General features: G+C 33.8%; 1 protein-coding gene and 1 non-coding gene across 2 annotated transcripts; both read right to left on the reverse strand.

Moving 5' to 3' along the window:
• Positions 1–6,588: 6,588 nt before the first annotated feature.
• LOC18037685 (mitogen-activated protein kinase 7) lies at positions 6,589–9,741 on the reverse strand. The gene is made up of 3 exons (XM_006425554.2): positions 9,092–9,741; positions 8,435–8,861; positions 6,589–7,562 (listed from the first exon to the last, which is right to left on the reverse strand). The coding sequence occupies exons 2-3, from the start codon at positions 8,855–8,857 to the stop codon at positions 6,879–6,881; spliced, it is 1,107 nt and encodes a 368-aa protein (XP_006425617.1). The 5' UTR covers positions 8,858–8,861; positions 9,092–9,741; the 3' UTR covers positions 6,589–6,878.
• A 2,710-nt stretch (positions 9,742–12,451) lies between these two features.
• TRNAH-GUG lies at positions 12,452–12,523 on the reverse strand. Its single transcript has one exon. It is a non-coding gene; the product is annotated as a tRNA-His (tRNA).
• Positions 12,524–13,114: the final 591 nt, after the last annotated feature.

Below are 13,114 nucleotides of genomic sequence, written 5' to 3' on the forward strand. Positions count from 1 at the left end.
GATAGAAAATGTATAACATTACATTAACCAATTCCTGCAGTTTTACTTTTCAAGAAAAAAAAATAGTTGATTAAGCATTTAATTTAAATTATAATTTGAAATATATGGCCCCATATTTATCTTTTTTTCTTTAACCTTTATGCAACAATAATGCATTCCCGTTTGATCATTTGAAAGAAAGAGAATATTGGGAAAACTTAAAAGCTCCATAACTTTCTTTCTTTTTACTTAAGCATGAACCTCAATCTCTCATATCCTCAAATTTAAACATATATGTCATTGGATTTAAACCATTATCCTGTTACCTTCAATACAAGAGCCGACTGACTAACTATTCTTTAGGAAAGAAAAGTTTTCTAACTTGAGATTATAATCACTTGAATAAAAAGAATTATTAACTTGTGTATTCTACACTAAAAAAGATTGTCGTAAACTTAAACTTAGCCTAGAAAGCATATTCTCCGCAGATATGAGATTTTCTCCCTCAGCTTTGGCAGGCCTTAAGGTGTTGCCACAACCTTTTTTTTTTTGTTTTTTCCGGGATTCATGACTGTTATTGTTATTATTGAGCAGGCAACCACTAGCAGCTGATATAGTCTTTGGGTGGCGAATGATTCCATATTGGTTTGTTAATCTTTTAGAGAACTTTGCGATCAGACTCCATGGAGTTCACATCACAGATGATTTAATTGCCACTATATTCTCTCTAGTTTCCGGTACTTTTCAGGTTCAGTGAAAATAACGACATTGTCTATAAATTAAAATTGGCTAATTTCGGTACGATAATGGTTTTCAAGCTATACATTCTTCTGATAGTATATATATGTTTTTTCACCATTTTTTTTTTTTTTGAGTTTCCCTGCATTGTTCTATAATATATATGATTCTTCTAAATGGTAAAAGCTGATTATATATGCTTTCGTGAATGTTTCATGTTTTTATTTGGAAGTATGTTATATATGCTTATAAATTTATGGACAATATAAAATTTGCCAATCGACGATGGCTATTTACTAAGTAAAAATGATTGAACAATCCTTTGAAGATTACGGAACAAGAACTAAATTATAGGAAATGTGAGGAGTAAAGCATGATCCAAATTAACCATACTATAAGCTGAAAAGAAAAAACAAACAAGCAAACACGTTCGCTAGCTTTCTCTGGAAGGAAGTGACTGAAGAAGCTTTTACTTTTTTACTTTTTGTTTATTTAATCCTTATGAATTATTGTGGTCAGCAAAATGTATGTAGACAGTAGTAGCGATACTTCTTTCGGAAGCAATAACTTACAATTGGTGAGGGGTATTGTAGAATGTTCCAATATTCGTTCAGCTTTGTCTTGATTTATCATGGAGTTTTTACCTTTGTAATTGTACGTACAATGACACAATCTCCCTAATGGCGGTTTCCTTTCCTCTTTGGCCTTTGCTTATTTGCTATGCATGCTTGCAGTGCGCTCTAGAGTCCCATAGCATTAACTTTGTCAGTCTTATCTGATCATTAAAGTTTCTCAGGGTTGCTTTCTTTCACATGTAAATTAATCTCGAGCTGTTGTGATGAATTCTTGGTATTACTTTTAGTCGAAATTACTCTTCACTGAAGAATAGAAACATGGCGTGGTTAGACTTCTAATAGAAGCCTTCATAGAGCAGCGGCTTAATTTAACTATAAGCCAGAACTGAAGAGTGATTAATGCATTACATAGTATGGTATCAACAATTGACTAGGCATGTTTATAATATATATAGTGAAATCATTACTCATCATGAAAAATAAGTGCCAACTGGATAAAATATTCTCGTTCATTTTTATCTTTTGGTGGGCAATTGTTGGGAAAATAATTCAATAGACTGATCAATGCAGTTGTTAATAAACGCATAAACTCACCATGTGTTTACAGTAGTCGAATTTGGAACAAGCCTCGCTAGATGTTAAAGCTATGCACACGCCTCCCTTTTGATAAAGATATGAATTAAGATGGGGCTTACTTCTGCAGCTAGACGGAGCTTTGTTTCAGTTCTGACATAAGGGTTATATAGGCTTTTAACTTTTTATTTTGTTTTTTCGTTTACTAATAGAGGTTCTAATTAAGAGTCCAGCAACGTAGTTTTGGCCTCTAACTAATAGGTGAAATATATAACCAGATAACATCCGGTAGTACGTAGTTACATATAGACATGCAGACCAAGTCCATGACACTTCCATCTCCCATCTTATCTAAGAGCATCCATTAATTGTAAAATACTAGAAATTAGAACACATGGGTATAAAATAAAAATGGCATTAGCGGGAGGGATAGTGCGTTGATTGGGGAAACTGGGGGTTCCCAAGGTAGTGTTCAATGAGATGGTCGGATAGAACTGGAAGCAGCATTAATCTTTTCACAGACAAGGGGAAGGGGAAGCCTCGGCCTAGGGTTTTGGTTAGCCCTAAGAGTAGCATTCTCAGTTGCAAGTTGGCAGCAAGACTGGCGTCACGCGCTCAAGCGAGCGCACGACTGTGTGTTTTCCTCCTTGAGATGGTTGATGAGAGCCTTAAACTCATGCAACTTCTCCAGCTTCCTGATCCTGGAGCGACGTGCCGATTCTCAACTTTTAATCATTCTTTTCCGCCTTTGTTCCATATCTTGAAGACGCTTCAAGTCCTCGTCACTACTGCTTCTGTTTGGAATCATCACTACTGAGTCTGGCCTAAGGCCAAGAGTGTTTCTGTTTCCACCAACGCCAACCATAACCCGAAATAGTTTCTATATATGTACGTATGTATATAGAAAGTACATATATAGAAACTGGAATTAATAAATATACTTGGTGTGAATGGAAAAGCTCCGAGTCCGAGCCCCAGGCGTGCAATTTATTTTGAAATAAACAGTTATGCGTACAAAAATAATGATTAGTTCGAAGGAGTATAAGATAATGTAAAAAAAAAATACTAAAGAGAGAAAGACGAGAGAAAGTGTGTTGAAAAAAAAAGAGAGAAGGCTGGGTAGAGAGAGAGAGCAAAATTCTCATATTTTTTCTCTCTTTAGCATTACACATATGTAAAATTATAGATGCACATAATTCATGTTTTGGGATAACCAAATGAAGTGACAATTATTCATGAAAATGTATAAAACAGGTATAGAAAATTTCACTTAGTACGGAGAGCCGGAAATTAAATTATGTTTTAGAAAATTTTCAAAACAATTGGGGGTATTTACAGAAGAGATGATACATTTCTAATTATTAAATTATAAACTTAAAGAAAACTTGATTTGTGGTCATAAATTAATTTACAAATTAAAGTTGATGGTTTTAAAATTCAATAATATTATATTTACTTAGTTTAGATATTTTATTGGGATATTCATTTATGTATCACAAATTATTTAATGTCATATAAATTATATTAGTTGATTTTATTATTAATTATTAATCTATTATTTTTACAATGCTACATTAATGGGTATTCCAATTAATTATCGAAAATGAATAAGCATAGCATTTCTCTTAAAAATCAATGATCAAGATTAAATTTTGATGTAACAGTTGTAGATCAAGAAGTGTACATGCATGAAGGCTTGCATCAAATTTTATAAATTGGCCGGACATGGGTCGGCTCTTTACACATTATAAAACCTTCCTACAAGTATCTCCTCTCCCATCATTCTCCTAACTATTATATATATACATGAAACATGTATATTTTATGCATTAATTGTCACGTGTTTATTATATACAAAGATTAGTAATATCCTAAATTCTTCCTACAAGTAAATTTGGTGTGTCAGTATTTGATGAATGTAAACATCATAAAATCACATGATTAATAGTAAGTTTCGTTATTATTTTTATTCAATCAATTGTGTTTCATTATCTTCTAATCAATCGATTATGTTAACAATTTCAGTTGCATAAAATAGTCATCATAAAAATAATTTGTGGCTATCGTTATTATTATACAAACACAGACGGTTAGATTTACACCAATTCAAGAACGTTTAGATTTAATTTTGTTAATTAATTGAGATTGCAGTCAAACAAATAATATTTCGATTTTATTCTAAAGCCAGTTTGATAATACTGTATCTTTGAAAATGGTGATCTTATAATTTGAAAAAAAATGCTCCTGCATATTTTTAAATTATTAAAATTACCTTTGTGAAAGACACTATCATGGTTGAGCCATGATAATGGTGGCATGCACACTGGCTTGACATCGTTGCTAACCTATAGCAAGGAAATATGTATATGCTTAATTGGTTTAAGAACGTTATCTTCTAAAGAAAAATATAAGTGCCACAAAATTCAAACTGCTGAACGTGCATGTTGATTGTTGAAGCTCGGGCATTATAGTGTACATAAATGAAATTGTGAAGAATCCATAAAGTAGCACTTAAAGTAGCATTTAATCATTCAAATTACTAAGTAATGGTTGGGATTACTTATCTGAGCAATTTAAACTTGTTGAGCGAGCATAACTGATCTTCGAAATCTTACTGCAGAAAGAGTATATAAGCCACAAATATAAAAATAACTTGAACGTATAATCTAGTGAGTTAACAGTAGTAGAAAGACAGAATTGAAGAATCAACTAACAGGCCCAGGCAAACATTTATAACATACATATATAACTCATATTCAACACAAAAATTACACCCGATTGACTCAGACCTATTAATTAAACAAACAATACTTGAACTTTTTGATACTATTCTTCAATTTTTTCATGTCGTCTCATGTACCTTAACATGACCCCTTAGCAATTTAGCATGACTTAATTACAGTTAACAGGTATAGGAAAAAAAGGGGCCACTCGAATTTGTCGTGATTTACATGGGGACGGGGGTTTCTTTTTCTCATCTTCATTTTTAGGCTTTAGCTTTGCAGTAGGAGTTTCACATGATGCTAATAATGTTACCCAATCCCCATCAAGTGGAGTCCAATCAGTTCGAAAGCAAAGCGGCATCCTTTTGTCTGTTTCTTCTCATATCTCAAAGTTTTTTTTTTTTTTTTTTTTTGAGAAGCTCCAATCTCAAAGTTAATTCTTCATTGGGAACAAATTTTACCCTCTGATTGACAAAAGTAAAGATAAGGCTATGAACGTAGGTAATCGGCTAGAAAGCCGACGTCGAGATTCCCTCAACTTTGAATTCAATCATTCGACCTTTCAATTTTCGAGAGCCATGTTTTTAGGTTTCCCGACGGGAGTGGGTTAGTGTTTAACTCATACGGATGCAGATTAGTAGCCTTAAATAATATAAAAGTGACTCTTAACATAATGGAGCCGATTGATAGGATCAGTTTCTAATTTAATTGTACTGTAAATTTACGAACCTAAAATAATTTGATCATGAATCGTCTATGTTTCTTTGTTCATGAATCATGAAGCATATGGAAAGAAAATGTTGACTGATGGGGAAGTGGGTGGTTGCAATATACAAATTATAAGGGAAATGACCAAATATTTAAAAACTCTATAAAAATTTAGATTTATTAAGCAATCCACGCCTTACGCTTCATAAGTATAAATTTTCCTCCTAATGATGATTAAAAGTATCAAATTTTCACTCATTGTTAAAGTACACTTTGAAGTCTTAATATAGAAGCTCATTAGAATACCAACTTAAATAACCAATATATACAAATGGTAATTTAAAGGGTTAGATCTTTACCTTCACACGAATCTATAGCTTATGAGAACTTGTAACGATTGGCTGGTTTTTAATCTAGCAAGTTGAATACATGAAAAAGACATTTTAACTTCTAAATTAGTACTTGATTAAAATTAAAGAAAGAAGAAGAAAATGAATTTTCTCTTTGTAAATGTGAACAATGTTCTCAAAGGCTAAAGACCCATTTATTTTAGAGATAAGTCTCTATTTATAGATGATAGGTGATGTGAAATTAAGGTTTTACCTTGAACCCCACTCATAAGGACACATGTCATCTGTCATTATTATACACGTGGATGTAAATTTGGTTGTAGGAGATCATATATATTTATTCTGTATGTGCTTGTTTTCCTATCTTTATGACTTTGGCCATAATTTCGACCGTGGATTTTGAATAAGCATGACTCTAATTCACCCTCTTACAATTTTTTATAAGTTCTTGAAAAAAATTTTCATGAACGTTATTTCTTTGGAATAATTCCTTTTTGGCGGTGGCAGCCTGCCAACTCCTAATGTATGAGATGGGGGCTCCTAAAGAACGTTAATGGGTGCAATTAGTACTGCTCTTAATGAATCCAGACTTGGGCTTTGCTTACTCTCTATAGGTTCGAGGCTTTATTCAAAATTCCTTCCTTTATCAAATAAAAATCCTTTTGCCTCCACCCTTTTCCTCTTGCTGTCAAAGCTGGTAAGGACGTCTGCTAACCGTCGGGAAATTGCAGTGGACAAATGAAGAACGCATTGCCTCCGGTTTTACTTATCAAATGCACTCTCGAAAGAAATTTATCCTTTTGGAATTGTAAACTCTAAAATTGAGTTGCGGAGAAAATATGTATTGCTCGATAGGTGGGTAAACAAGGACACACTGTTGCCTGGGAGTATTCACAATTCTGGAAGGAAAGAATAACATCTTGCGAATAATATTTGCACAATAAGAACTATTGAAGATTACTAAGAGACAGTATATCATACACGCATCATAAATAAAACAACAGCCAATCAGCCATATATTCATAAACTATTAACACAAACTAAATATTTACAAGCTTCAAGAAGGCATGTCCCTTAATCAAAGTATCAAATTAATAAAAAAGATGCTAGACAAAAATCTTGGTGGAAGAACTTTGCCAACACAAGTCTCAGTAGAACCCTCCCAAGTAGAAATGTAAAGCCTTAAGACAACAAAGAAGCAGCAGAAACAGAGAAAGCTTTTATAGCATCACCTAGGCAATGGCAAATGCAGCCTCTGGGTGGTAATGTAGCATCTCATTCCACATCATCTGCCTGATTATCTGTTCTCCAATGTTCTCATCAATGTCAAGACTAAGAGGAACCTGGGCAGGTGGGTTGCACTGGGGATCATAGAGCCCTGACATGTAAGGGTGTTGAAGTGCCTCTGTGACTGTGATTCTCTTAGGGGGTTGAAAAACAAGCATTTTCTGCAATAAGTCTAGGGCTAATGGATCAGCCTGGGGATAAAGACTGGAAAAGTGGGTCCCCCTGGAGTAAGGGAGTGATTTGATGAATCTCCTGGCTTTTGGACTATCGATGAACTCCAGATCTGCTTCCTGTTGGGTTCCAAGGACACTGATAATTAGTTTTAGCTGGTTAAGGCACTCTGTTCCAGGGAAGATAGGTTTCCTTCCAAGAATCTCAGCAAATATGCATCCGACCGACCACACGTCGATGGAGGTTCCATAATTGTCGCAGCAGAGTAGGAGCTCAGGTGCACGGTACCAGCGGGTAACAACATATTCAGTCATGAACTGTTCATTGCCCCTGCTGGTTCGTGCCAATCCAAAATCACATATCTTCAAGTCACAGTTTGCATTGACTAGAAGGTTCCCAGGCTTCAAGTCCCGGTGAAGGATGTTTGCTGAGTGAAGATACTTCAGCCCTCGCAGCAACTAAAACATAGAATTAAAATTTATCACTATCAGACCAAATATCAAACACAATAAAACGCTTGAGAGTCATCTACAGTATTGTAAAAAAACACAGTTTCCATGCCACTAAATCAAACTCCATTCAGCATAGTCTGACAATCATTAGTTCTAACACAAGAGAGGAATGAGGGTTCTTGTAACCATCAGGTACTAGCAGGCAGCACAGCTCTTACCTACCTGCAGTGTAGATTAAACTCCCATCACGGAAAGCACAAGAGGGGACAGAGGGACATATTTCAAACAACATCACAAAAGGACCTTGACATGATAATCCCCTCTGTGATTGAACAACAGGCTGAATCAGAAGAATGCTCGAGGTATAAGCATCACTTGGTCGAGAACTGCAGGATATACACCTTTATAGCACATTTTTGGCAGGACTAATAGATTGTCAATTTTTCCCTTCATTGAAGTTATCAAAAGCAAACAAATTTCAACTAAAGGACTGAAAGTAAATTACGTCAAGAAGAAGCAACCAATACTAGATTTTGATGCTGGATTTCCATTTGAAGGAGTATCAAAATACCAAAATTACAAATATAACAATCAACAACATAGTTCCAAGTTGATTGCTTCAATTTCTTAAATACCCATCTAACATTAAGCAAACAAGTTTTCTACATAAACTTATAAATTATCAGCTAAACAAAGTCCAATCATAAGCAAGCTAATACATTTCCTATTCTCACTAAAAATTTATGTCAAGAAATATTCTATAAATCTGCATTGGAAATAAAACAGTAAAAAAAATGAAGTTATTTAGCAGATTCACACAGTTTAATCCCATTAAAAAACCCCTCTTATAAAATGCTACTAAAGATGTGATATAATACCTGAAAGACAAAATACTTGCAATGATCATTGGACAGGGACTGAGAAGATTTGATAATCTGATGCAAGTCCGTGTCCATGAGCTCATAAACCAAATACACATCCTTGAAACTGATCCTATGAGTAGGCATCATAACATCCTTCAAAGCAATAACATTGTCATGCTTAATATGTCTGAGCAGCACCAACTCCCTCAAAGTTCTCAATGCATCGATTCGATTCTCAAACACATTATTGATCTTCTTGATCGCAACTTTCTCGTTCGTCTCCCTATTGATGGAAGAACAGACAACCCCGTATGCTCCCCGACCAATTGGTTTGATTGGAACGTACTTTGTATCAATTTCAAACAATGTTTGCCACATCATGTAATAATGCTTCCCTCTTGACCTCATCCCATTTGGAGGTTCAACCAGAGTGGCCATCTCCCTGAAAATAACAAGAATTCAGTCTAAATAATCCATTTATGACTACATTTGACTAACACAACAGCTCAATTAAACATTAAAAAAAAAAAAAAAAAAGCGGGGCAAAAAGAGAAACCTACATATGACAATCAATTTGAAAGCGAAAAAACGCGGACAATAGTATGAAGTTTAAGCTGAACGAAGAGATATGTTTATATACCGAAGAAAAGGACATTCAGAATCGATACTTACTTGCCGCTACGACTTGTTTGCTTTGATGTTTCGCGATCGCTGATTCTCTTCTCACCTACTTTTCCAAGTAGTAAACTTTTGCACTTTTCAGCCAATTAACCATCCCCAAAGCAGCTCAATCGAATGCAATATAAGAAGCTTCTTCGCTGATTCGTCAAAAACAAAAATTCGGAATTCAAAGGGGAGCAGCGAGTTCGTCGCTTAAATACAAATTACATTGCATCTATATTCTGAATGTCTGATCCGATGGGATCTAAATGGTTTATCCGATCTGTGAGATTCCTTATCTCGTCGCGATCGGATTCAGAGCCGAGCCTGAGCCTGAGCCTGAGAGAGAGGGCGAATAATTTATGCTTACATATGCATAGGGGAGTAAAGAAGAGGCGACGCCCACATGGCAATTTTTTAAAAACTACACAAGACGACACCAGAGTCGACGTGTTTCTTTGAGTAATTATCATCTTTCGGCTTTCGGCTTGCTGCAGTCTTCACTCTTCACTCATGCGCACACAATTACGTCTGTATTTTTATTGTTAGCATTTAGCAATTAGCAATTAGCAATTAGCAGCCGTATCTTCCTTCCGTTGTGTTGACCTTTGGCTTTGGCTGGCTCTCCAGCTCCCCTCCCTCGTTTATCCTTTGCTCTCTTCTCTGCCTTGGTGTTTCCAATATCCGGGGAAGTAACTTTCTTCTAAAATTAGAATAATTTTTAAAAATTTTAAAAAAAAAAGAATTTTTTTTTTTAAATTTTTACTTCCACAGGGTATCATATTTGCACAAATTATAAATTTAATTTTTATAAGGTGTAATATGATTACAATTAATTTAATTTTTTTTTTATATTATTAGTTATTTAATTCAATTTGTTAATATATGTTTATCCACTTAAATGAATCGAGATACCAAGTAATTAAAATTTCTTGAATTTCATAGCCTTTCATTTTAATATTTATGAGAGAGCAAGACAGATAAAGTATAATAAAAAAATATTAGTTAGGTAAATTGTTTTTTTTTTATGTAATTATTAAATGTATAAAACTGAAATGTTGCGACGAAATCTTGAGCTGGCGGCGAATGCATGTGCTAGGATTGGACCAGGCAGGCGAGGTAGCGCGAAGGCAAGAGGAGTAGTTAAAAAGACCTGCTCTTGACTGGCTTTCCTGCATTTGGTAAAAACGTGAAAAAAGGACTGAAAAGCTTTGAGAATACTCCTCCCAGTCTCCCAAATAATAATTAAGCCTTTGCTTTTCCTTCAATCCATCATTAATCTTGTGAATGACAATATATTTCAAAGAAACATTCGGTACGTAGTAGTCTCACTCGCTCTACGGCGCGCCACGTGGAAAGATGGTGTTATGCCGGCTGGCTTGCGTTAATTTGCCGAATTTTCTCGACCCTTTGGGATGGCCCATGCAACTTTTGGTCTTGTCACCGGAGGCCAGGTCCGCATTTGGAATCAATCGATGTACATCTGTAAATTTTATATATTTTAATTAAAAAACGTTTGTTTGATTTTGATTTTGATGCTATTTTATGTCCGATGGGAAAAATAGTCTAATTTTCTGCTAGCTTATCCTATTACATCACTTCCTACGTAATTTTCTTTTCCTCAGTTTGGAAATGGTTAGGGATAATTGCTATTCTAAACGTGAACGGAATTCTTTTTTAATTCTATTATAAAAAAAAAAAAAAGAGGAATTTGATTAGTACTGTGTTTGAAAAATATAACAAACATAGGCCATAAGGCCAAAGCCATCCATTTCTTTAAAAGAATTAAAAGTATTTTGAAGAAACATAGCATGCATCCTTTACACGACTACTGTTGCTATTATCAATTCAAAACGTATAGCGATGTATAGATCTTCCACTTATATATGCATGCATGCATGCATGTAGGTAGGTACGTATGGTGGTGTACAATCGCCTTAAAAGCTATCTGAAACAATATATAGCACGAACTATAGAGAGTAGTAATTGAGATTTCGACACACTTCAATTTCCTTATAAAGCCTCCCTCCCTATGTTAAAATGGTGTGACAGTTGGGGAAGCGGCTAGGGTTTGCCCTTGTGTTGTTCTCCCAATATTTTTTAGCTCTACAATTTGATTTGTGATTTGTGCAGATAAAAAGAATTTGGCGGGATAGAAATTTCGTCATAAACTTTTTGGAATTATTTGTTATTTTATTTTATAATTCCCTAAATCATTTGTACAACACCACGACGTATGAGGTGTGAAAAATTCTTAGTTAAAAAGTAATCATGTGTTGATTTAAACTAATTATACAATTTTTTTTTTTATCTTTTATTGTAATTTAATTTTTATTAAGGTCAAAATTTGTAAACTCAATAGAATGGAGGGGTTTTATCAGGACTTTTGAAGGGTGTGAGTGAGACGCTCCAATCTAATGAAAAAAGAGGGCCTAGCCTAAAAATGTGAAATCTACTACCAAAATCCAAAAAGAGGCTGTGTGACCCTATGAAACCCCAAATTAAAACAAGCCCAAGAAGAAGTTGTTAGGGAAATCCTATTTGGGAAGCTATGGGTCCAAGCCCGATGTCTGTTACCAGAAACTTCGGAGAAGCAAGCCCAAAATAAAATGAGAGGTCAATTATCGCCCCTCAGTAAACTATTATTAGGGTAGGCATAATTTCTCTCCACTACTTTTTATAATTCACCCCACTAACAAAAAATAATTATGATAAATTCTTATTATTTCTTAAATATACAAATCAACAAAATTTTTTTACAGTTAATCAATTAAATTCATATTATAATTTTTTTATATCGGTATCTTTGACTATCAAGGTTGTTTTAAGATAAGTCTTACATGATTATTTTATTGTAATAATTTAAAATGAGTACTTTAGGTATTTATTTTATTTGATTAAGTCTCCAAGCTTCTTCTTTATTTGTATTTTTTAAAATATCGTGAACTTATTACAATTATTTATTAGGAATGGTGAGTTTAAAAAAATTATGGGGTGGAAACATCACCACCCTCTATTATCTTTCTAAAATGTTGTTTTCAATTATATTTAGTTGATTAGTTCATTTGGAAGAACCTTTTAAATCAATTCAAAAAGATACTCCTTTTTAATAAGCACTCCTAATTTTACGAGTTTTCACAATCTTAAAATTTGTTATATACTTTCCTATTTTTGTTACTGTACAACCTTGTTGTTAAAAAAAAAAGAAGTTTTTTAATCAATAATTCTTTAATAACAGTCATGAATTAAAATTATGTATATTTTGAACTATAGATTCGAAGTAGCTTTAAGTATAGAAATAATTAATCTATGTGGGGAAAAGAAATAAAAAAATTAACAAGAAATTATTTTTAATTTTGCAAATCAAAATCATGTGGCTGCTGGGATTCGAGCCCAGGTCTCCACGGCCACAACATGGAATTCTTACCACTAAACTACAGCCACTTTGTTGTTAAAATATCCTCACAAATTTACATAAACTATATAAAAGACTAGGCCGATTCAAAAACAGGATAACGACAGGAATCTCCAAAGGATAGTTCTATTAAATAACGAATGACATCTCTCTCACGTAATGGATCGTTGTGACGGCGCAATGGCGCATGCATATCGATGACTGCCCAAATCTGAAGATTACACTATTATGAAAAATATTACAAAAATTTAAATTTGCTTAAATTTACACTTATTGTATGTTAAGTGTATTGTCCATTTTACCGCTAACAATATTAGAATCTTGTAAGGAATCTTAGTGAATTAACCATTTTACCCCTGAAGTATAATTTAATATGTAGTGCATTTTTCTGTTGTGGTTGGGCAGGATAAATTATATCAATTTTTGATGCGTAACATACCATTTCGAAATTCTCAACGAGAGGAACAAAGTCATATCTTAGTTGTTTGTCATATTTCAATATTTAATATTTATATTTTTAGTTTTTGAAAAACCCGTTGGATCTTAAATTTTTATTTTTTTTCAAGAAGTTGGTTTTAAATGCATTTTTCTTTTTGTTCTTTTAATCTCAGCAAGTATAA

Source organism: Citrus clementina, unplaced genomic scaffold (genome assembly GCF_000493195.1).
Source record: "Citrus clementina cultivar Clemenules unplaced genomic scaffold, Citrus_clementina_v1.0 scaffold_7, whole genome shotgun sequence".
Taxonomy (NCBI): domain Eukaryota; kingdom Viridiplantae; phylum Streptophyta; class Magnoliopsida; order Sapindales; family Rutaceae; genus Citrus; species Citrus x clementina.

Coding starts and splice junctions, on each gene's coding strand:
- LOC18037685 (XM_006425554.2), bottom strand. CDS start 8,857: ATGGCCACTCTGGTTGAACCTCCAAATGGGATGAGGTCAAGAGGGAAG. Junction 7,563..8,434: donor GCAAGTATTTTGTCTTTCAG/GTATTATATCAC, acceptor TCTATGTTTTAG/TTGCTGCGAGGGCTGAAGTA.